General features: G+C 38.6%; 1 protein-coding gene across 2 annotated transcripts in view; it reads left to right on the forward strand.

Annotated features, from left to right (window-relative positions):
- RASAL2 (RAS protein activator like 2) overlaps positions 1-26592 on the forward strand; it is a 299682-nt gene that overhangs the window by 121950 nt on the left and 151140 nt on the right. For both annotated transcript variants that reach the window (XM_007535754.3, XM_007535755.3), the window contains exons 2-3: positions 2793-2920; positions 17129-17252. In XM_007535754.3, the coding sequence (XP_007535816.1) occupies positions 2793-2920; positions 17129-17252 (252 nt within the window). The remainder of the gene's footprint in view (positions 1-2792; positions 2921-17128; positions 17253-26592) is intronic.

Here is a 26592-nt window from a genome sequence, read left to right on the forward strand (position 1 = left end):
CAATTTCTCTTTGTCTCTATCCAAAATAAGTTAATAGAATATTTAAAAAAGTATAGGCTGCTATAAATCTCAGCTGGGTGTTTTGTTCCTTTGGATATATCTTGAGAAGTGTAATTGCTGAGTCTAGGGAAGAAGTCTCCAGACTTTTTTCCGCAGACATGGACTAGTTTGTTTTCCCACCAGCAGTGTAGAAAGTCTCCCTTCCCCCATTATCTATCCTTGCCAACACTTTGTGTTTCTGTCATTTCTTTTTCTTTTTTCTTTTTGTTTCTGTCATTTCTAATGTATGGCATTTTCACAAGTGTAAACTGATACCTTATTGTTGACTTTTTTACATTCTGTTAACCACCAACTTTGAGATTCCTGCCTGCCTGCCTGCCTGCTTGCCTCCAGGGTTATTGCTGGGTTTTGGTGCCTACACTATGACTCCTCTGCTCCTGGAAGCCATCTTTTTACGTTATTGTTATTGCTATTGTTGTTGGATAGGACAGAGAAATTTAGAGAGGAGGTGAAGGCAGAGAGTGGGAGAGAAAGACACCTGAAGGCCTGCTTCAGTGCTTGCAAAGCGACCCCCCTGTAGGTGGGGAGCCTGGGGGTGGGGGCTTGAACATTCTGTAAAATGTCAGAAAATATTATCTTTCAGAATAAATAGATAAAAAATATATTGGATTAACTTCCCAAATACCAAAATCACTGTGCCTTGTTCTGACATGTAGTGAACTTTTGGGCAGGCAAATTACAGTGATTATGAATCAATGACTAGTGAGTAATATGGAAACTTAGTAGTAAACAATTCAGTGTGTTAAAGATACAGAGTCATTTGATCAGTAATGTTCATCTTTATGAAAATATGTCTAAATTCTTATTATAATTTCATTGTGAGACTGTAACTGTTGAAATAAATGCATATTGTATTTTAACCGTAGCTTCTAAGTACAGAAATGCCCCCTTCTCTAGTTACAAGGATGATTTATACTAGGGCTGCAGAAATAGCATAATGGTTATACAAAAAGACTCTTGCCTGTAGCCCTGATACTCCAGGTTCAATCCCAGCAGCACCACAAGAGCTAAGCAATGCTGGGGGGTGGGAAGGGGTGGGAATGACATAGACTATATATATTTGGTGACATTCAGAAATTGACTTTTTGATTTATACATAGACTAAATTCCCTGGTAGTCTGAAATGGTTGGAATATAATATATTACACAGAGAAACAGAAAAGCTGGAAAATGGTTAATGGAAGCAATAGATTCATTGTTCAGGCACTGACTTGGTGATAAACAAATAAACAAACAACTTTCATCTTAATAGAAAATCCTAAAGTACTAGAAACCTATCAGTCTCACAACAGCAGACTCAGTACTGGCTCAGTACAATGAATTTGACTATAAGCAGAGAAGAATTCAGTGACTATTAGGACAGTTGGTGTCACTGCTTTGACTTCTGCTACTGTAACAGTACTTTGATGTATAACTGCTTTTGTATCATTAGTATAAACATAAACAATAAAAAAGAAAACAAAGCAAACTTTATTATGAAAATATTTTTAATCTCAGTCTTTTGGATCTAGGATTCTACTGTTTAGACAATGAAAGACTCTTAAGAGCATCTGGCAATAGTTTTTTAAGTTAGGAATAAATCTTATACAGTGGTTGGGAAACTAATGGCTTGGCCAAAGAATGGTTAGAATCATTGATGACAATAAAAACAGAAGGGACTATGCAAGTTCTATATAATTATAATTCTGTCTTGAAGCCTAAAAGTTCTTCAAAAATAGAAGAAAACCTAAAACAGGTACTGAGAAGATGGCTCAGCTGGCAAAGCACTTGACTTGCCTCTCTGACCACCACCCCCCACCCCCCAGGCATAACCCATGGCTCTGCACATGCAGAGAAACACTCTGGCCTCTCTTGCTTGTTCTCTATCTCACTTAAATTTTTTAATCTTTACTTATTTATTGATACTGACAGCTGGAAATCGAGAGAGAAGGGAGTGATAGAGAAGGAGACCGAAACAGAGACACCTGTAACACTACTTTACCACTTGGAAGGCTTTCCCCCCCGCAGTTGGGAACCAGGGTCTCGAACCTGGTTCCTTGCACATTGTAACATGTGCTTACAAAGTGATAGTAACCACTTTGTATTCCGTGGGGGTATAAGACAATTTGAAAAGAGTTGATCATTTTGCTTTAATGTTTTATTTCTCCACCAGTAAGAGATCAAGTGGTAGCATATGTGACTCTTTCCTTCTGGAAGTTGCTGGTTTTTTACTGGCCTCTAGTGGTAATATGATGCCATCTTTTGAATAAGTCTGATTCTTATGAATGACAAATAAAAGACATTTTGAAGCCAGAGACTGGCATTAACTTAACTCATTCAGATCTTGATCAATGCATGCACTACTATATTTCTCTTAAAACATGAGACTATGACTCTCTTATTCTTATTTCTAAACTCTTACCCCATCTTGACTGATAGTATTTTTGCTCTGGATCAGCCTCCCGTTGTTTTAGTGAACATAGAGTGATAGATTACTATGTCAAACTTATGTTAGCAAATTTTCCTCGAGTGTTTTAGCCTTCTTTTTTGCATGCACACTGTAGGGCCATTTATTCCTTCAGTATATAACTCTTTAATTTCCTAAGAGGAAATTTATTTTCTAATTTGCCATTGCAATTCATGTTTAGTCTCATTTCTTTATTCAATTTGATTTTGATAAATCCTACATTTCTAATACTAGTTTCTTAAGTGATAGTAATTTGTTCCCTTTATTTCTCTTCTTTGTCACACAGATGTGAAAGGGCCTCCTACCCATCATTTGTCATGTGGCCAGTCACCCTACACGGACACCACAACATGGGAGCGGAAGTACTGCATACTCACAGACAGCCAGTTGGTGTTGCTCAACAAGGAGAAGGAGGTGCGGTGTATATTACTGAGAAAATTTATTTCTATTTGCTCACTAGATTCCTGAAATAATCTATTTTTTAATTTTGCTAAGTTACATTTATGAAAATGAGGCTTTATATATAGTAAACTGTAGGGAAGTCTATTGGGCTACTAATGTACTAGTGGTATGAAGTTACCTAGAAGGGGTGAATTCAACAAGATAGGGTGGATTTCCATTAAGCAACAATGAAAGATAACTAGATGAGTAATTTGGGATGAGAGTGGATTATATTGTCGAGAACTGATCTTGAAGAGGGCAGGGGTTATTGGATATTATGTTGGTCTAGCTCCTTGCACATACAAATGGAACAGTGAGTGTATTAAAGAGAGTAATGAAAGGGCTATTTCCACAAGTGTGGGCTACAGAAGAAACCCAGCAAAGGTCAGTGAAGGACCAATAAATGATAGCGACAGAAAACTTCAGAGCAAGGAAAAGGAGTGCTGTTTCTGAAACCAAGAGAACTGGAGTTGCATAGAGACCTAAAGGCTACTCTAGTAGTATGCAAAAGAATAGAACTTCTACCAAAATAAAAATAGCCAGTCAGGAGAAAGCAAGGGAGAACAAATATTCTCTCATCTCACCATTTTAGTATTACCTGTTGGTCAAAATTCACTTGAATCCAGTAGAAAATATTGTTCTTTATGTAAAGGTTTACTTTCTGAATTTTGTAAAAATTTACTTTCTGAAACACACAGCAAGGGAGAGAATGGCAGAGAATTGATCTAGAAAGGCAGACAGTATAATGAGTTCAGACTTCTGAGTCTTTTTTTTTTTTCAGACTTCTTAGTCTTAAGTATACCTTCTGTTCCTCTAAATTAAAAAATAAAAAACAATGTTTGGTCTTATACTGTTACTTCTTTACATCTCAAACTGTTACAGGAAAGTTAGTCAAATGATAAATTTGCTTACTGGTGCTAAATCAGATAGTTGATAACAGTTCTGATTTGGTAGGGCCATAAAATCCTGCTCTCAAGCTTCACAACATTAGGAAAAAAGAAAAAGAAAAGAAAATGAATATAATCTTGATAGAAGGAAAGAAGGAAAATGATATGGAAGGAGAATTAAAAAATCTAGTTCAGTGAAGTACTATTGCAAGTTCATGTAGACCCATTTAAGATTAAACCAGTAAGGGATTTATTTAGAAAGTCACAATAATCATGAAGAAATAATTCTAGTTAAAAGAACAGGCAAAGTCTAAAATCTGCAGTCAAACCACTCAAGACTACCATGTGTGAGGACAAGTCCGAATCCAAACCAACAGGAGCATGCTATGGTGAAGGTGACCCTGCCAAGAAAGCATGCTACTCTGCACTCCTCCTTTTATGCATTCCCCTCTATGTCTCCTCCTCCAGTGGATGTCTTCACTCATATGCTAATAGTCCCAAACTCCTGCTGGGGTCATAACAATTCCCCACTTCTGATTATAGACAGTCACTACAAAGATTAATAGTCAAATATATGTATGAATAGATAGAAATATGTAGGTAGAATATCAGCTAGTAAGTTATTCTTGAAAGTGAGCTGAGAGGAAGCACCTCTTTGCTTATATATCACCTGCTAGACAAGGCATACCCCCGACCAAACTTATTGCAAACTCCTTTGTCTATCTGGAACCTCTCATCTAATTGTCCATCTTTATTCATTTCTTTATTTTTTCTTGTAGCACTTACCAGCTTCTAAGTGCTATAATTTATTCATAGTATTTATCTATTCCTCTCCTGTGTTTAAGCATTAGGGTGATGTATCCTTCAGTGCTCAGAATAGTTCCCCCCCCCTTTATTTTTGTTTTAGGGAAATAATGATTTACAAGACAGTTGTTATTGCATGGATACAACCTCTCATCCTTCCATAACAGGTGTCTACGCACTGACGCCACTATCACCAATTTAGGTACTTGTATACCATTGTCCATTGGGTCCCCAGTACCTCTTTAACTCATTTCCTTTGCCTTCCTCCCACATCATTTGCCTTGCTTCAGCAGACCACACCTTCTTACTACAAGTTTCCCCCTATATTTTACCTTTCCTTCTTAGTTTCTTTTTAAAGTTTTAAAAAAATATTTATTCCCTTTTGTTGGCCTTGTTGTTTTATTGTTGTAGTTATTGTTGTTGTCGTTGTTGGATAGGACAGAGAGAAATGGAGAGAGTGGGAGAGAAAGACAGACACCTGCCGACCTGCTTCACCACCTGTGAAGCGACTCCCCTACAGGTGGGGAGATGGGAACTCAAACCGGGATACTTATGCCAGTCCTTGTGCTTTGCACTACATGCGCTTAACCCTCTGTGCTACCGCTGGACTCCCTCTTTTTAAAAATTTTTAAATATTATTATCATTGTCATCATTATTGGACAGAGACAGCCAGAAATCTAGTGTGAAGGGGGAGATAAAGAGGGAAAGAGAGAAACACCTGCAGCACTGCTTCACCACTTACAAAACTTTCCCCCAGGGGCTTGAACCCAGATCCTTGCACATTGTAACATGTGTGCTCAACCAGCTGCACCACCCAGTCCCTTCCCTCCTAGTTTCTTAAGTTGCACCTATGAGTGAGATCATCTGAGGTTAATCTTTCTTCTTGGCTGATCTCACTTGATATGAGTCCTTCAAATTCTTACAAGATAAACAAAGGAGATGATTTCATCATTTTTGATAGCTAATTAATATTCCATTATATATTTGTACAATGACTTTTTTAAAAGGAATTTTCTTTGCATTATGTCCTCAGATACAACCCAGTGAGCTAGGCTTTTTAATACTATCCACATTTTATAGATGAGGAAACTGAAGTAGAGAAGTGACATGAGCTATGTTCATGGGCTTGTAGGTGTGTTATAGAGAGCAGATTAAGAAGTTGCTGAGGGTTTCTATTAAGAGTTCTTGGTTCTTGCCTCTCCTGAAGTCTATCTCCACTATTCTTGAGTCCCATGAGAATTTCCTACTTCGTTAAAAGATAGCTTCCCTCTCATGAGAGCTGGCTCCAATAGAATTCTGTACATTCCATCATATTAGTATGTGATTCCTCTTTAGTTCATGGAGGTAAAATGACTTTTAAAAAATATTTATTCCCTTTTGTTGCCCTTGCTTTTGTTGTTGTTGTTGTTGTAGTTATTGATATCCTTGTTGGATAGGACAGAAAGGAATGGAGAGAGGAGGGGAAGACAGAGGGGGGAGAGAAAGATAGACACCTGCAGACCTGCTTCACTGCCTGTGAAGCGAACCTCCTGCAGGTGGGGAGCCAGGGGCTCTAACTGGGATCCTTAGGCTGGTCCTTGAACTTCATGCCACGTGCGCTTAACCTGCTGTGCTACTGCCAGACTCCCGACTTTTTTTTTTTCTTTTTCTTTTGCCTCCAGGTTTATTGCTGGGGCTTGCACCATGAATCCACTGCTCCTGGAAGCTATTTTTTCCCCTTTTGTTGCCCTGGTTGTTTTATCGTTGTTGTAGTTATTATTATTGTTTTTATTGTTGTTGTTGGTATTGGATAGGACAGAGAGAAATGGAGAGAGGAGAGGAAGACAGAGGGGGGAGAGAAAGACACCTGCAGACCTGCTTCACTGCCTGTGAAGCGACGCCCCTGCAGGTGGGGAGCCGGGGCTCGAACCGGGATCCTTACGCCGGCCCTTGCCCTTTGCACCAGGTGCGCTTAACCTGCTGCACTACCGCCCAACTTTTTAAAAAAGATTTTTTAAAATATCTATTTATTTATTTTCCCTTTTGTTGCCCTTATTGTTTAACATTGTTGTGGTTATTGATGTTGTTGTTGTTGGATAGGACAGAGAGAAATGGAGAAGGGGAAGACGGGGGGGGGGAGACAGACACCTGCAGACCTGCTTCACCGCTTGTGAAGCGACTCCCCTGCAGGTGGGGAGCTGGGGCTCGAACCAGGATACTTAAGCCGGTCCTTGCACTATATGCCATGTGCGCTTAACCCCTAAAACGACTTTTTAACCTCTCCTCTGATGTTGGGTACCTGGGTTGTTTTCAGGTCTGGGCTATTACAGATAGTGCTGCTATAAACATAGGTGTACACAAATCTTTCCTACAATATTGGGGAAGTACTAAATGCCACTGAATTGTTCACTTTCCAGTGGTTAATTTTAAGAGTCCAGGAGCTAGCTGGAGTGTACACTTTACCATGTGCTAGGACAAAGGGTTTGAGCCCCTAGCACCATAAGGGAACACCATCCATAACATCAGGGGACAGAGGTCTGACAGTGCCACACACAATTGAGCGCATACATTACCATAACACTAGGGGACAAATAATGGACTGATGCTATAATGTTTCTACTTCCTTCTCCCTCTCCCTCTCCCTTCCCCTCTCCCTCTCTGTCTCTATCTGAATTAAAAAGGGGGGGGGGGGGAATCTGCTGACATTAGAATCACGCTGACACAATACCCTGCTGCCAATAAATAAATATTGTTAAATAAAATAGAATGGTTAATTTCACGTTACATGAATTCCATCTCAATAAATCATTATTTCTTCAAGATTATATTGTAACTACAAGGGAAACATTTCCTGAGATAATATATGAGGTGTTAGTTTTTGAGCAGACAATGCCTAAAAGACTCCCTCCCTTCCCATATTTGAATAATGATACAAAGTCAAGAAAATAACTTATGTTTCTTTGGCAATTTACAAAATGTCCAGAACTGGGGGATAGAATTTACAATAAGAAAAGTGATAACTAGCAAGAATCAAATAGTAAAGTGCCCTGGGGGCTATATTAAAGAATTTGAATTTTATTCTGGGAATGATCTGGACCATGGAAAGTTATTTAGTAAGGAAGAGACATAATCAGACTTGCTGCTTAGAAAAATAACTGGTGATCATGTGGAAAATTGAAAGGGACTGGAAGGAAACTGACGAGTTAGAAGATTACTGAAGCAGACTGGCTAAGGGATAATGAGTTTAACAAAAACAGTTTAATGCCATGGGGTAGCTATATTATGCCATTGTTAAGTTACTCAAATGATGAATTTAATATTCCATTAATACTATAAATAATTATTTTTGTGAGTGGAAAGACATAGATACACTGTTAACTCTGCTGCCTTATACACCATGTCATAAGTAGTTCAATTCTTATCTTTGGAATTTTACCTTGAATAATTTAGAAATCTTTGAAACAAGAAGACTAAGAACTTGCCTGCTATGACTGTCTAAAAAGGCTGTTTTAAACCTTAGTCAACTTACCATATAGGGTTAAGGTACTCATTGCTGGTTAAAAAGATCATTTAAGGGGGTCGAGCGGTAGCACAGTGGATTAAGCACACATGGCGCGAAGCACAAGGACCGGCGTAAGGATACTGGTTTTCCCCTCCCCTCTCCATTTCTTTTTGTCCTAAGAATGACGGCATCATCAGTAACAACAATAATAATAATAACAACGATACAACAACAAAGGCAACAAAAGGGAAAAAAATGGCCTCCAGGAGCAGTGGATTCGTGCAGTAGGCACCAAGCCCCAGCAATAGCCCTGGAGGCAAAAAAAATCATTTAAGAGGATTCAGTGAGGATTCAAACAGAACCCATCAGATCCTCCCAGAACGTGGGAAGATTATATTAGCTTAATATCACTCATACATTAAGTATGTGTGATATTCTACTGCTATTTCAACTCTGCATGTTATCTTTTAGAAATAGGAGCGGGAGTTGGGTGGTAGCACAGCGGGTTAAGTGCAAGGATTTCGGAAGGATCCCAGTTCAAGCCTCCAGCTCCCACCTGCAGGGGAGTCGCTTCACAAGCAGTAAAGCAGGTCTGTAGGTGTCTTTCTCTCCCCCTTTCTGTCTTCCCCTCCTCTTTCCATTTCTCTCTGTCCTATCCAACAGCAACGACATCAAATAACAACAACAATAATTACTACAACAATAAAAACAACAAGGGCAACAAAAAGGAAATAAGTAAATAAATAAAATATTTTTAAAAAAGAAATAAGAGCAAGTCTGTTTGCGTACTATACATGGGAAGAGTGTTAAATACATCATTTGTGTAGTAGAGAATGTAGCAGAAGGGTAACAGAATTTGAGAGAAGTCTGCCAGAACTATCACCTTGAGAAATGACTCACTGGTTTACTAAATTGCTTGATGTAAATTATGCCAAACACACATAGCTTGTGTGTTATAAAATATACTTCCCTGCTCAGATGCCAGGAAAGGTCCCAGCTGTCTTGGCACCAACCCATTTCACAAGAGGGTACTGGAGGCCATCTGAATTCCATTTTGCCTGCAAGAGATAACACCAAGTAAGCTAGAGATTAGGAGTTGAAGGAAATAGTAGAGAAGACAACCATGAACCTATCTGAGTTGTAGCCAGCATAAAAATACAACAGAAAGGTGAATTTGTAAGTTTCATTCAGCGATCACAAGCACTGGAAAGGCTAAAAATTTCCTTCACACTCTTGTTTTTTGTATTTGGAGTTTTAAAATCCAAACACTAATGTACAGGCAGCAAGGTAGTAGTAAGGTGGTTATCAAATATCTTTCTTTTTAAAAATTTAAAAGTGCTTTTATAATGATTAACAAGATTGTAAGATAACAGGGGTACAATTCCATACAGTTTCCACCACCAGAGTTCCGTGCCCCATCCCCTCCATTGGAAGTTTCCTTATTCTTTATCCATCTGGGGATATGGACTAAAGCTCTTTATGGGGTGCAGAAGATGGAAGTTCTGGCTTTTATGATTACTTCTCTGCTTAATATGGACATTGGCAGATTGGTTCATACCCCTAGCCTGTTTCTATCTTTCCCTAGTGAGCTAGGGCTCTGGAGAGGTGAGGTTCTGGGACATATTGGTGAGATTGTCTGCCCAGGGAAGTCAGGTTGGTGTCATGATAGCATCTGCAACTTGGTGGCTGAAAGGCAGTAAGATATAAAGCAGGACAAATTGTTTAATAAACAGGAACCTCTCACACTAATCAAATAAATGCAAATCAAAAGAATGAAACAGAAAAATAACCAGGAACCTAAAGGTAGTAATAGAGTGATGAAATTAGGAGTCTTATGGTGGGAAGAAGCTAGGAAGTCTACTTTAGGTATGTTCCAAGGGTTCCATTACTTTAGTAATTTTTCCCTGAGCTTGATAGCTAACATGCAGGTGGACTAAAACTGTTATCTGGGAAGATGGTGTCAGAGTTGAGAATTGGACTAGAAAGCTGGATTAGGACAGAGAGTATCTCCCAAATATGAGGAAAGTATACAAATACTATTAACTGTTAACCCCATTGATCTGACCTAGTGCATATATATATGTATATATATATATACATGTATATATATGTATATATATGTATATATATATATATATATATATATATATATATATATATATATATATACACATATATATATAGTATAAAGGAGCCTGTGTAACTGCTGAGTCCCTGTCAGCCTGAGCTCACACTTCATGGTCACAACTGGGAACATTCTAGGCTGTACTCATTTCAGAACCAGTCTTCCCTTAGTGGCAGAGTAGAGGTCATGGGGACAAAGGAACCCTTCCATCATGCTGGTGGTATGTAAATTTGTCCAAGCCCTGTCGAGAGCTGTCTGAAGAACCTCCCAAGTCTAGAAATTGACCTTCCCTATGATGCAGCAATTCTTCTCCAAGACATATTCTAAGGAGCCAGACACACCCATCAAAACAAACAAACAAACAAATCTATGTATACCTCTGTTCATAGCAGCACAATTTGTAATAGCCCAAACCTGGAAGCAGCCCAATGAGGTGTCCAACAACCAATGAGTGGCTAAGTAAGTTGTGGTATATATACACAATGGCATACTATTCAGCTATTAAGCATAATGAATTAAAATATCTTAAAATCTTTTTCTCTCCTTAAAAAATAACATTTATACTCAGATATATTAATGAAAATAGCAGTTAGGCTCTGTAGAAACAGCTAGAAATAGTTGTTATTTATTTTAGGATAAAGTACATATACCATATTTAATTCACAACTACTTTTTTTAATAAAGCATTTTTATAACTTTGTTTAGTTTGAATAGAGACAGAAATTGAGAGGGAAGGGGGAAAGGAAGTGGGAGAGAGAAAGACACCTGAAGCACTAATTAACCGTATGTGAAGCTTCCCACCTGCAGGTGGAGACTGGGGGCTTGAGCTTGGGCCCTTGCACACTGTAATATGGGTGCTCAACCAGGTGTGTCACCACCTGAGCCCTATCACAACCACTTTCAAGTTACTCAGCAGATATATAACAAGATGTTATTTTATTTTATTTTATTTTATTTTATTTTATTTTATTTTATTTTATTTTATTTTATTTTATTTTATTTTATTTTATTTCCTCCAGGGTTATCACTTGGGGCTCAGTGCCTGTACCACAAATTGACTGCTACTGGAGGCTATTTCTTTTCCCTTTTGTTGCCCTTGTTTATTGTTGTTATTGCTGTTGTTGTTGAATAGGACAGAGAGAAATCGAGAGGAGGGAAGACAGACAGGGAGAGAAAGACAGAGACACCTGCAGACCTGCTTCACTGCCTATGAAGCGACCCCTCTGCAGGTGGGAAGCCAGGGACTTGAACCAGGATCCTTATGCCAGTCCTTGCACTTCACGTCATTTGTGCTTAACCCACTGTGCCACCCAGCCTCCACAAGGTACTCTTTTACATGCATTCACTATGAGGAGTCGCAAAGCTTCAGACAATTCTTTCCCCTTTTCTTTTTTCTTTTCTTCTCTTTTCTTTTTATAAAAAGGAAACATTGTCAAAACCATAGGAAAAGAGGGGTACAACTCCACACAATTCCCACTACCAGAACTTCGTATCCCATCCCCTCTCCTGATAGCTTTCCTATTCTTTAACCCTCTGGAAGTATAGACCCAAGGTCATTGTGGGATGCAGAAGGTGGAAGGTCTGGCTTCTGTAATTGCTTCCCTGCTGAACATGGGCATTGATTGGTCGATCTATACTCCTAGCCTGCCTCTCTTCTTTCCTTAGTAGGGTGGGCCTCTGGGGAAGGGGAGCTCCAGGACACATTGGTGGGGTTGTCTGTCCAGGGAAGTCTGGTCAGCATCATACTAGCATCTGGAACCTGGTAGTTGAAAAGAGAGTTAACAAACTGTTGAACAATCATGGACATAAAGGCTAGAATCATGCAGATGAAGAGCTGGGGGGGGGGGTCCTCCATTTTGTAGATTGCTAGTAGGCATATTTTAGTTATATTCCAAAGGGCCTGTGGCTATACTAGTTGTTTTTTTTTTTCCCCCCTCTGAGCCTGAAATCTGATATGCCAGTGGATTCAAGTTATTGTCTGGGGAGATGATGGCAGGACTGGAAAAGGAACAGAAAGTTGGATCAGGGAAGACAGTAGCTCCCTAATATGAGAAAGGGGTATAAATATTGTTGACTGTAAACCCTATTGATTTGATTTGGTCTGGGGCCCATATTCAGCTTAGGAGCCTATGTGACCTTTGCATACCTGTAGATCTGAGCTCACATTCTGTGGTCATGAGTAGGAACATTCCAAACTGCCTCAATATCACACCTTCCTCAGGTGTAGCATAGAGTATGTTGTGCATTCTCCTGTCAGAGAATGGAACATTCTCTACCGTTGTTGATCCTGGTTGAGGGCAAGGTCCTATGGGGGCTCAGAAAGGGGTCTATTTTGTTGTTTCCACTTTTCTTCATACCAGATTTAGCTGTGGAAATAAGTACTTTTATAAAGACTTTTGTTAAATTGACAAATAAACTGGGCAGAAAAAAAGATTCATCTATTCTAAAGAACTATAATCTATGTTAGTAAGATGCTGCTGGCCATGGACAGTTACCAAAAGAAGCTTAAAAAAGGAAAAAGAAAAGAATTAGATCAAAGTTATGTGTTATGAATATTAATCTATAGGATATATTGGGGAAAGGAGAGATGGGAAGGAGACAGACTAATTAAGGGATTCTCATTTCTCTGATCTGAAATCTTGAATAATTTCCCATTATTTTCTGAATTATGCATGGCCTTGTATTAAAACCCTCCCAGCATGGTCATAATACATTGTGGTGTTCTACCGCTTTCTAAGGCTTAAAAAAATTGGCCTGCTGCTCCCCGTTTTGAAACACAGCATAAAATTCATATGCTTACCAGATTCCTGGCCAATACGCTTTTCCCTTTGCCTAAAATGGCTCCTTTCACTGCCTGTCAAATATTCAGTTATTTGTGGAATGGATCTGTTTCAAGATTTGGGGGTTGTGTAATAGATGCAAAATGTTAATTTACATTTAATTCGCTGCACAAATGAATAGTGATAATTTAGTGTAATATATGTATACTGACAGAGGCAGATCTGTTAAAGGAGGAACTTCAGCCTCCTTTCAGTAAGGTGACAGTACAGGGGGAAGATTCTGGAAGAGGCCGAGACTGTCCTAAGCCTGAGGATGAATAGTTTACCTGGAGGGATAGCATAGAAAAAAAGAAAATAAGGGCAATATTTCAAGCTGAGAGATCATAGAAGGAAAGACTGAACTATAAAATGTGAAGATACGTATTAGGGAAATGCAAACCAGTCTGGCTTCCTAGAAGATCAGATGTAGATAGGTTTGTACATTCAGCCAAAGAAAGGATTTTCTATTGAAAGAATGCTTTTACGATGCTTGCACTCAATTTATAGACAGTAATTTTAAAGTTTTTTTTTTTTAGTAGTAGATTGCGATTTTATAGAAAGCTGATGGAAAGTTTTCTGTACAATGGATACACACAGAATAATCCTCTGGCTGAAGCAAAAGATACTCCCCCAGACATATTTCTGATTCATTGAAACCTTCTGCTAGAGGCAGGGTAGAACCATAAATACTTTAAGTCTCAGGATAATCATATTTGTATTTTGGAAAAACTTTGATAATTATGTAAAATATGTTTAGTTTAGATTAAGAGATAATAAGAGGCTTTGGACACCAACTCTAATGGAGTAACTGGTGAAAGACTAGCTCGCCCACTGTAGCAAAAATAAAACTTGAAATCTCTCACCCCTTCCAGGATCGGTAGATAAATAGATTTTATTTTGAGACATTGGGCAATAGACTGCCAAAGACAGTGTGCATCACCATTGTCCTTGCTGTCTGCTGTGTACCATTTCCTGACTTTGGCACTCTTACCTAGAATCCAAGCAGAGTGACCTAAGGAATCAGAAAATAGAATTCTGCAGTTGAAGGGGCTGGAGTCAGCTGGGCTGAGCAAAGATAACATTTTGGTTGAGGGTCAGACTGCACATGCCTAGGGCAAGACCACTCAGGTTTTTAAGAGTAACATTGAGAATGAAATAGAAAAGCTATTATAGTGATTACGCTGAGCCACCAGTAAAGGCTTGCCTCTTTAAGCTTACCACCCTAGGTTTATAGCTGAGATACCAAAAAGATTTGATTTCAGAAATGCAGAAATAGAAATCTCATTAAACTAAGCAATTTGTTTTATGCCTTCACACTAAGTACTGTTAGTCTTTAATTAAAACGTGAATAATCAGAGGTGGAGTTACTGAGTACTGGGTACTTTCCCTGCACATTAGAATGAAGTAGGGAGTTAAAAATCCTAATATTCAGGTCAGACTTGACCACATTGTCCAGAATGTCTATGTGTGATTTAGCAATCAGTGTTTTTAAAATTTCCCTAAATTATTTTATTTTGTAAAATATCACAAGCTTCTGTAGTAATTGACAATTTTGGGATGCACAGCCATGACTGGGATGAAAGAAAACAACACCCTATAGTCGTAGTTTTTAAGCCTTTGCAAGCAGCAGAATCAGTTGGAGGTTAAAATATGGGTTACTGGACTCCATTCCCAGGATTTTTTCCTATTCAGTCCATCTGCAAGGGGCCTCAGGAATGTTCCTTTCTAAGTTCCTAGGTGATGGGGATAAAATTGATTCCTGGACTCATTTGTATTGAAATTCACTATCTTAATGGGAAAAGAAAGTCTATGTGGCTGAGGGTGCATTATTTTAGATAATATATGCTTTTTCTGGGGAAACTATTAATAAAGTTATGTTTACTTAGATTTATCAGTGTTATTTTTTCTTCAAAGATTCAAATTTACTCCTATTCCTCCCAACATTTAGTGGGTATTTTTTTTTTTTGCCTCCAGGGTTATTGCCAGGGCTCAATGCCTGCACCACAAATCCACTCCTCCTGGAGACCATTTTTCCCCTTTTGTTGCCCTTGTTTTATCATTGTTGTGGTTATTATTGTTGTTGCTGCTGTCCTTTGTTGTTGGATAGGACAGAGAGAAATCAAGAGAGGAGGGGAAGGCAGAGAGGGGGAGAGAAAGACACCTGCAGACCTGCTTCACCGCCTGTGAAGAGACTCCCCTGCAGGTGGGGAGCTGGGGGGTTGAACCGGGATCCTTGCGCTTCGTGCCACGTGCGCTTAACCCACTGCACTACTGCCCGACTTCTGAGTATTTTTTTTTTTATTCTTTGTACTAGAACTAGAAGAGACTCATTTAACCTCTCAATACCATTTCAATTATTTAAGTAGAGATAATATGATTTCCATTCTACGGGTAAGATTACTGCTTATAAAGTTTTATATTTCAGAGTGCTTTTGCAATAGTTTTTCTTTGTTAATGCTATTATTTGGTCTTCCCTCATTTTTCTTAGGATTTTATTTTTCATATTTCTGTATTTTAGCTTCTTAATGTAGTAATAAGGAAGTTGGGCCTTCTGGGTTGTATGAGAAGTGTGAAAATTTTTAGTCCTAAGGAGGCATTAGGACTGTTTTCTTCCAAGTGTCAGTTACACTGACTGAGGGAGAGCTTCTCTTGTCATCTCTGTGACCCCAGTCATAGGAGTTAGATTACTGAGCAAAGCAGAAGGCATATAAAATGAAGCCAACATCCATCCTAGTTTTGATGGCCAATTGATGTGATCCATATTCATTGTAATCTTCTGGAAAAATGAACTATCCCTAATCTGTAAAAAGTGGACAATAATAGCTCTCTCTTAATATCATACTTCTTTAACCTTGCACATAGTAAAAATTCAATGCCAGTTACTATCATTGAAATCTGTATATTGGAACCAAACTATTCGAGATGCTGCTAGTGTTGTCCTTAAAACTGATAAAGGTTACTAGTGAAATATCATTATGGAAGTGTTCACCCTTTACTACAAACTAGAAGAGAGAAAGAAAGAATAAACGAATGAATGAATTTTCAGCCACTTTTAGTCAATAATAATAAATCTGTAAGTTTTAAAATAGTGTTTGGTAGTAGAACTCTATTGTGTCTCCATAGTTCTTGTTCCACACACAAAAACCCTTGATTCTGAAAAGATGTCAGCAAACACATTTAGGATTTTAAAACCCAATCTCATTTTTGGATGAAAATACGCTACTTTATAAGTTTCCACTGAAAAATGTTTTACTGTGCTTCTGTAAGTGATTCTAAAATTGAAGAAAATTTTGGTGATTTTACTACTTTACCTACCAACACCTTTTTTTTTTGCCTCCAGGGTTATTGCTGGGGCTTGGTGCCTACACTTAGAATCCACTGCTCCTAGAAGCCATTTTTTCCCCCTTTTATTGCCCTTTTTTGCTTATCAGTGTTGTTGTTTCTATTATTATTGTTGTTGGATACGACAGAGAAATTGAGGAGGTGAAGACAGAGAGGGGGAGAGAAAGATAGATACCTGTAGACCTGCTTTACCGCCTGTGAAGCGACTCTCTTGCAGGTGGGGAGCCAAGGACTCGAACCAAGATCCTTACGCCGGTCCTTGCACATGTGCTTAACCTACTGAGCTACTGCCCGGCCCCCTCAAAACCTTCTTTTAAGATAATTTTATGGCTAAATCTTTCTGGGCACTTCTTATTTCCATTTACCTTACTGAGCAAGTGGGCAGAATTGGAGCTTCTGAACCAGTCTTTAATGAAGTCTTTTATTTGTGTGGGTGTTTTACCTTTTGAACTCAAAAAGCAGGTGCACACTTGGATATGACTTGTATATATTTCATGCAAGCTAATTTCATACTCATACTCACCTTTACTGATCTTTCAGTTTTCATTTCAAATAAAAGCTTCCTGACATACAGTTGGAAAACCTTATCATTGTGTTTCTACATTTCTTGTACTTTGCTCTGATGATTATAAGCTCCTGTTTTAGTTAAGGACATTATTCATTCAGAAGGTAGTCATGGTGAGCTTTCTACTAAGCTCCCTGTTTTTCTTTTGGTTAACTAGATACCTTTGGAGGGACAGGAGCAGCAGACAGATTCCACCAAAGGGCGTTGCTTGAGGAGAACTGTGAGTGTTCCTTCCGAGGGTCAGTTTCCTGAGTACCCACCAGAGGGCACCACAAAACTGGGTAAGTTACTAAATGGAAATACACTCCTTATATCTGATATTTTGTGGATATATTATTGAGTGTCCCAGGAAAACACAACATTCTGAATTTCTTAAGTAAATGCATTGAAGTATATCATGTTAATCAAGGGTGAGAGGTCACTAGAACGTTCTTTATAACCAAGCAACACTAAGTTATTTTGTGGAACTAGAGTTTATCTTTGTTGTTGTTGGGTTACATACTAAACAATCCTAGGCAATTTGGATGGTGCTTTGTTTCAGATTTATCCCTGCACTCTAAGTTTTGAAAGTGCAGCAGATGATCTTGTGAGATCACCAAGATGCACCAGGGAATTGGTATTTCTGGAAACCTAGTATCTAGTGGTTTGGATATGATCTGCTCATACTGCTACTGATGATGTCTTGTACAGTTTCATGCCCTTTCAGGATAGTTCAACTGAACTAAAAAAAAAAAAAAAAGAAATGCAAGATTTTTTATATGGACTGTGGCTGGAGTGGGTGACTGAAGGGAGAAATTAAAAAAAAAAATTCTTGCTTTGTGGAGATTATGTTCTTTGGAGGAGTGAGATAAGAACCAAAAGAGTAAACAAAGTATATTTATACTAAATTGTACGTAGTACAAAAAAAAAACAACAAAGTGGGAATAGGAATAGAAGTGTTAAGGGACTAGCAGTAGCTAAAATCACCTAAGAATACCTCACGGTGAGATGACATTTGAGTAAGGGCCTGGTAAAAGTGTGAGGGTGGGGGCTCGGGCAGTAGTGCAGCGGATTTCACGTGCAGCGGATTTCACGCATGTGGCAAAGCACAAAGACCTGTGTAGGGATCCCTGTTCGAGCCCCCGGCTCCCCACCTGCAGGGGAGTTGCTTCACAGGCAGTGAAGCAGTCTGCAGGTGTCTATCTTTCTCTCCCCCCTCTGTCTTCCCCTCCTCTCTCGATTTCTTTCTGTCCTATCCAACAACGACAACATCAACAACAACAATAATAACCACAACAAGGGCAACAAAGGGGAAAAATAAATGGCCTCCAGGAGCAGTAGATTCATGGTGCAGGCACTGAGCCCCAGCAATAACTCTGGAGGCAAAAAAAAAAAGTGTGAGGGCAATGGCTTCACCCAGGGGGAACACTTAGTATAGAGCAGGAATCTGCTTGGGACTTTCAGGGACAGCACAGGTGAGGTGTGGCTAGGTGGACAACAGGAGAAGGGACCACGGAGCTCTTTGGCAGCCAGATGATGATGGTTTTGCAGACTATTGTCAAGGCTTTGACTTTAACCTTTGAGCGAGGTAGAGCTCAGAGATGAGTTGATACGCTGTTGCAAAAATTTAGACAAGTGATGTTGAACTTGGACTGTAACAGTGAGATAGATGGAGAATCAGAGTGTGGATATATGCATAACTAGAGTCAAAATAATTTGTTTAATGGATTAGGTGAGAAACAGAAGTGAAAATTTTGGGTATATTAGTTGAAAAATGCAGTTGCTATCATTTTTTTGTTTCTTTTTAAAAATTTATTTGTTAGGGAATTTATTTGAGAGAGAAGGGGTATATAGAGAGGGAGAAAGAGAGACACTTACCACTAGTGAAGCTTCCTCTCTGCAGGTAGAGAACTAGGGGTATGAACCTTGAATGCAAGTGCATTCAAGGAGTTGTGCCACTGTCCACCTCCTCCCTTTTTTATTGGGACAGGATGTGGTTTGCAAGCAGGTTTGTAAAGTGGGATTGATCAGGAGCTCTTTCTTTTTGGACATGTTAATCTGAGACAAATTCAAAAAGAAGGGTTGGGAGATAGCATAACAGTTTCTTCTTCTAGCGTTTGCCAGCATAACAGTAATGAAAAGTCAGTCATGCCTGAGGCTCTGAGGTCCCACATTCAATCCCTAGCACCACCATAAGACAGACCTGCTCTGGTATGTCTCTCTGTCTCTCTCTACCTCCCTCCCTCCTTTACTCCCTCCCTTCCTCCCTCCCTGCCTCCCTTTTTCTTTCCTCTCCTCCTCTATTTCTCATTAAAAAAAAATATATATATATATTTTAAAGAAGCCACTTCTGTAAATTGAATGGCAAAATAGCAGTCACCATTTAATACATTTTGAAGTTATTTAGAACTCAAAATTTGTATGAATAAAATCAAAATGAATACTTTAGTTCTCAAGCACCTGGAATATTTTTTCCTGTAAGAATTGGTTCTTAGTTCTAAGTCAAAAGGTCCAGATGACAACTCCTTCTAACTTGAAATTTAGTATGCTGCTTTCTTCTTTTCTCTTCCTCCCCAGTCTCTTCCTTGCACAGTGGAGACTTGGGGCACTTTACCCTTTGTCAGTTTTGATTGGTAGTTATTTCATAAAATGCCCAGAAGATGGCATTAAAGTGTCTAAAAGAAAGGATTCTTTTCTTCCTTACTCCTTCCCCTCTCTTCCTCTTTCCCCCTCCCCCCTTTTTCTCCTTCTTCCTCCCCCTTCCTCCTCCTCTTCCTTTTAATGCTGTAAAGCATATGTGTAGACTGTTGTAAGGGTTGTCATAAAGTTCAAAGGACCCAGGATAAGGAAGTCAGTGGGCCACCTGCTTGCTAGGTTGTTTTGTTGAAGCTGCATCTAATATCTCCTTGTTTAAGTTAGTCTGACATATTTTTAAAAGCCAAACTTAAAATATGTCCCACCCCTGTACTCTTACTGTATATCTTTATGACAATTGGGAAAGTGAGGCTAAAGTTTTTATACTTGATGCTATGTTGTGAGACATTCTGGAGACAGGCCTATGGACAACCCACACTGTACATTTACACTCTGTGGGTATTGGTGCTAGAGAGCACAAGAAAAGAACTCATGAAGCTGCGATGCTCTGGGTTAGATGGTGGTACATCTGGTAGACAACATGTGTGACCATGTACAGACCCAGGGTTAAGCCTCCAGTACCTACAGGCAGGGGGGAAATTTCATGAAAGGTAAAGAGCAGTGCTTTAGGTGTCTCTCTTTCTCTCTCCCTATGCTCCCCTTCCTTCTTGATTTCTTTCTGTCTCTGTGCAAATAAACAGGGAAAATGTTATGTTTAACCTCTCTGCAGTGGTTCGACAGTCAGGTGGGAAGGGGAAATAAGTAGCATAAATAATCAAGAACAATTTTTAGATTCAATCTTAACTTCTGAGGAGAAAAAATAATGGGTTGAATTCAAGCATCTAATTATACTTTTTCCTGAAACCTCACTAAAATTATAGTAAAGTGATTTTTCTTTTAAAGATATTACCCTTCTCAGCTGAGGAGAATGAGAAAAGTAATAATGATAATAAATTGAAAGCTGACAAGAAGCAGAGTATGGTAAATGGCCTAGCTGTCTTGAGGAGGCTAGATCTTAATGCGATAATGAAAAAAAAAAAATCAGAGAATCACTTTGTTTTTAACCATGTAATTAATGGTATCAGAAACACATGATAGCAGATTCTAGTTCTGTCTTCTGCTTCCTCATTCCAAGGAGCATTTGCTCTTCCTAACTTTATCCTCAGGTTAATTTTTGGGAAAAGAAAAACCAAGGTCTATGAATGGTTCCTCGAAGACAATTTAAAATGCAGACTCCTTTATCAACAAGGGCAACAAAAGGGGGAAAAGGAGGAAAAAAAAAAAAAAAAAGGCCTCCAGGAGTAGTGGATTCATGGTGCAGGCACAAGCCTCAGCAATAACCCTGGAGGCAAAAAAAAAAAAAAAATACAGACTGCTTTATCAAATACAAGGAACCTAAGGCAACATTCACCTAAGTGGTGAGATTTTTTTACCTCTTGTACTCACAATTTTCTTTTCTTTCTTCATTTATTTTTAATATTTTATTTATTTGAAGAGGCAGAGAGAAATTTAGAGAGGAGGAGGACGATAGAGAGGGAAAGAGACAGTGATACCTGCAGCCATGCTTCACTACTTGTGAAGCTTTCCCTCAGCAGGTGGTTGCTATCAAACTAATTTAGATAAAGTAGTTACTTATTTTTTTAATTCTTTAAATATTTATTTATTCCCTTTCGTTGCCATTGTTGTTTTACTGTCGTGGTTGTTGAATAGAACAGAGAGAAATAGAGTAGGGGAAGACAGAAAGGGGAAGAGAAAGATAGACACCTGCAGACCTGCTTCACTGCTTGTGAAGTGACACCCCCCCCCCATGTAGGTGAGGAACCCAGGGGCTCAAACTGGGGTCCTTACACTGGTCCTTGTGCTTTGCGCTACCTGTGCTTAACCCACTGCACTACCGCCCCATTCCCAGATAAAAATAGTTATTTCTGGAGAAGGAAAAATGGTAGAAGAAGGGGCCTAGGGTCTTAACAAGTTTCATAGAACCAGCATACTCTAAACTGTGTGAATATGTAACTAATGAACAGAATTTTTTTTTTTAAGTTCATAGGAAGTAAAATTAAATTTTATTTAAACACAACAAAAGGATACTGCATCTAATTTATGATCAGTAAGATCCAATTAAAACTGCCCTACCTGTGAGATTCGCAAAGATAATAATGTTTTAGTATTCTGGTGTAATACCAAATTGCTTCTACAGAGAGTAGTACTATCGTATGCATTTTGGCAAAAATATCCATCCTCTCAGTCCCAGAAGCAGTCTGCTTTTAAGGTTTTGTCACAGATTACTCAAATAGTCATTGCATCATTGTTTATAATTATACGAGATAATCACAATCTGAATATCCATAGGAGATTAAGTCTTTTTTTAGTGGGTTGTGGTGCCTCTCCAAAACATGGTAACTCCATGTATTGCTGATGTGAAATGATTTTCAAGATACAGTGTTAACAAGGATGGGAGAAAACAGGTGTAGAAACATTTATGTGTACTATATATACTATGATTTTTTATGAAAAATACTATATGTGCTGCTGTGGAGGTGATTATAGTGGCAAGAATTTTGGACTAAAGACCATGAGGTTCATGAGGTTTGATTCCTGCCATCACATGTACTAGGTGGGTGATGACTATAGTTCTCTCGTATATAAGGAAATCTTTAAAAAATGTCATATATATGAGTGTGTGTGAGACTAACACTACACAGAAGAAGCCTTAAGCAGTGGTTGCTTCTGAATAGAGAATTGGAGACCTACTGGATTAGAATAGGAGGAAGATTAACTTCTCATTATAGAACCCCTTTTAATTTTAAAATTTTTCATCAGATAAATGAGTTGATATTCATTAATGGCAATATGGAAGTAATACTGCTGCAATAATGTTGAAGAGGAAAAGGAGAGAAAAAAATGTAAGAAGAAACTTGCATGTACCAAAGGCATGTTTTAGTTCTTCATGTTTTATTTCAAGACAAGAAAAATAATGAACTAACATCTTAAATTGATATCAACAGATTTCACATTACTAAAATATGCTGCTCTAAAAATTAGTTAACTTTCTTCTCAACCTCCAGTCATTAAGTTGTAATAGGTTATTAAGTTGGCCATTTAAACAGCTTGATTTTTATTTATCTACAGAAAAGAAGAGAAATTGAATTTGATAAAAAAAAAGACTAAAAGCTTCACATTTTAAAGTTTTGTTATTGTAATCAAATTGTAAAAGAAACTGTTATAGGATCTTTTTTAGGAATGTCAGAAAAAATAGTCCCTTCTCCTTCTTTGTTAAATGAAATTTAGCTCAAATAATCACAAGAATCAAAATTTTTATAGACCATGAATGCTGTGCCTGTTATTTAACCTATCATTTTGTAGTTTCTAGCTTTTATTCAAGGAATAAAAACCTAAAAAAAGAATAATAATAAAAAGACATGAGAATTCAGTCTGCTATGAGAGTCTCCAGTAGAGTTACGGCAGCCCTTCTCCCATATGAGATCTGAGAAAGTGGTTTTTATAGCTGAGTGAGGAATATCCACCCCCATTTTTCTTGCTATTTTATTGAATATGACATTGAGAAATTGAGAGGAGAGGGAGAGATTGAGAGAGGCAGAGATCTGCATCCCTGCATTACCTGCTTTATCACTTGTGAAGCATTCCCTCTAAGATGGGGAGCGGGGACTCGAACCTGGGTCCTTGTGCATGGCGCTATGCACACTTAACCTGGTGTGCCACTGGCTGCCCCCAGGAATATTTTTATGTTTCTTATTATGTCGTACAATTATGGTCCATTAGAATGTTTGTAAGAAAAATTGCTTTAAAGTAATTTAATTTTGTTTTCTTTCACAGTTTTTCAAGTAGTGTTGGTGATGAGTCTAACTAGTAGTATTAGACTAACTAAATAATCTCCAGCTCTTAAAGCAGCCCCAGCTTCCCTATTCAGATTACAGAGTTGCTAGTGGTGTGCATGAAGACAAAATGAATAAAATATGAGCTAAAGAGTTATTGGACATCATTCAAACCATTGATTTATGAATTGAGACTACTTTCTGGTGTTCTGTTGTTTAGCCACATGTCAAGATTTCCCTGGTCTCATTCTCCTATATATTGGGGAAATTGCTTTTCAGTGATATACATATGTATATGTATGTGTATGTATCATGCTACAGAATTGCTAGCATTTCTCTATGAAGTAGAGCAAAGATCTGTGCTTGTTCAATTCTAGTTGTAATTTCCTACTAGATCTGAAGTGAAAGGCATCATAGAGACCTTTTATAGTTAAAAGCAGTTTCCTCCCACTATTATTATGACTAATTCATAAATGTATTCAACTTAGAAGCTATGAATAATAAGTTAAAGCCCAAACAGCATAGTTGAGTCATTTATAGGGATGCTTTTTTCACTGATTCAGTTAGTGTTCTTGTCCAGTAATGGGCACCCTCTAAATTTTTAGTTCATCAGCTGGTCCTAAAACTGTATTATAGAAGTTAGTCTCTTTCAATCTTTACTAGTCATATTCTCCGCCTCCTTTTTTTTTTTTTTGGTATGTGTGTGGGTGGGGGAATGGGTATCATTGTGGATTCACTGCTCCAGGTTGACTTTCTTCAGGGAGAGCGATAGAGAGAGAGAGAGAGAATATGACACCACAGCACATAAGATTTCTCTTCTGCAATATGGGCTAGGCTCAAACCTGGGTCATGTGCACTGCAAAACTGACATACTACCCAGGTGAGCTGTCTTGCCAACTCGCTTTGTTAATTTTTTAAAACTATTAATAACAATACTGCAAGGAGGCAGAGAATATGACTAGTAAAGATTGAAAGAAATCAGTTACAATGGAGAGAGGGATCTGTTCAAGGTCTAGTCCCTGCATGTCTGTGTGGGAATTGTTACGGTTTTTACTTTTTTTTTTTATTTTTTTACCAGAGCACTATTCAGCTCTGGCTTGTGGGGAGTGGGGGATTGAACCTGGGACTTGACTGAGCCTCAGGCATGAGAGTATGTTTGCATAGCCATTATGCTATCTACCCCCACCCTGGTTTTTACTTTTTGTCTCCTCTTTTTTGATATTCTGCTTCTTAAGTGCAGCATTCCTTACCTTTCTTCACTTGCTTTGTCCTTTCTCTGTAGAGTACTTCACCTACTTTAATATTTCCAAATAATCACCTCTGTGTCAATAAACTTTAAGTGCCTATTTATGCTTTAGTTTTTTCAGACTTGAATTCCAAATTGATCATCTGAAGATTTTACCAGAATGTTACAAACTACAGTCATTATCTGCGTGACTCTGTTGGGTAGTATGCCAGCTACCCCTGGCTTCTGCTTAACCATATGCCTATATAGGGATTGAATGGATCCCATTCAAAGCTTTGGTCTATTTACATAAATCACTTTTACATTTACATAAAACACCACACTCCCTCCAGGGCATTGGTGGTTTAGTGGTAGAATTCTCACCTGCTCCACCCCCTCTCCTTGTCACACCCTGATCCTCTCCTTGTCACACCCTGATCTTCCACCAGTCACTTTTCGCTCCACCCTCTTATGTCACATCCTGTTTCCACCCTACTTGGAGAGTATAAAAACAGCTGCTCTTCTGATTAAAGACACTTGGAAATTGCTTTCCGGCTCCGAGAGTTCCATAGTGTATCTCTGCGAAGTTAGTGCAGCACGAGTTCCTGATCCCTCTCCCACGCAGCAGCCTAGATCAGCTCCAGTTGAGTTCTCTCTAACCCAGAGAGCACTAGCTCAGGAAGAAGCACCCTCAGGCTATCCCAGCATGACTCCCTTCTCCACAATGTGTGGTTCTCGTGTGATAGCTGTTTTTTATTAATATGACTTTCCTTCTAGGCCTTCTCACTGCTTTTCTTAACCTGTTTCTACCTAGTTATCTTAATAGCTACACAACTATTTCTTATTGTTCCCATTCTGTTTCTTATGTTGCTTATTTGACATTTTCTTCTTAAAGCACTATTTAAATAATTTTGTTTAAGCTTCATTATGTATCTTCAGTATCCATAGCATGAAGTCCAAATTTACAATGACACTAAAGGCTCTTCTTTTTTTAAATTAATTAATTTATTAATTTAAAAAAGGAGACATTAACAAAGCCATAGGACAAGAGAGGTATAGCTCCACACAATTCCCACCACCAGATCTCCATATCCCATCCCCTCCCCTGATAGCTTTCCTGTTCTTTATCCCTTTAGGAGTATGGACCCAAGGTCATTGAGGGATGCAGAAGGTGGAAGGTCTGGTTTCTGTAATTGCTTCCCCGCTGAACATGGGCGTTGACTGGTCGATCCATACTCCCAGCTAAAGGCTCTTCTTATTCAGATCCAGATCATACTCTGTGGCATCATCTCTCTTTACAATCCAGGTTTTCTGGATTTTTGCCTCATAGGACTGCTCAGGGCTCCAGGCCTTCTCACACACATTGGCCTTGGCTCCTATCAACCTAGAATGTCTTCCTCTCTACTTCTACCCATTCCCCTCATTTGTGATAATCTCATTTAGACCCAGTAAGATATTGCCTCTTGGATTATTTCCCTTCACCTCTTGAGTCAGGATTTACTAACAACTTACTTATAACAAGCAGCTCTTTTGCTTCTCTGATATTGATGTATGTCCTCATCTTTTTAGAAAATTATTGGCATCTGTCTTCTTGATGAAATTGGAATCTTTAGATGACAACAATGTGTTTTACTTTGCTTTCAGCACAGCTTAAACTTTGTGCATCACTGCTGGTGACTCTACATTGAGTAAGATTGTTGAGTGAATGAATGACAAATGTGAGACACATTAGAGAAACTTAGACTTTGTTGGTTTTATGCCTTACAGGGAAAACCACATCCACACAGAGAAGTATTTTAGGAATGAAAGTGGAGAATTTGTAAATATAATTGTGTGGTCATAGGACTAAAAAGCATTATTATAGTCATAACTGTTGGTTCTGATAAGTACAAAATGGCAGGCATTCAGGTTAACAAGACACATGGTTGTGGTGTCTGGTCTGACTCTTGG

This window comes from Erinaceus europaeus, chromosome 9 (genome assembly GCF_950295315.1).
Source record: "Erinaceus europaeus chromosome 9, mEriEur2.1, whole genome shotgun sequence".
Taxonomy (NCBI): domain Eukaryota; kingdom Metazoa; phylum Chordata; class Mammalia; order Eulipotyphla; family Erinaceidae; genus Erinaceus; species Erinaceus europaeus.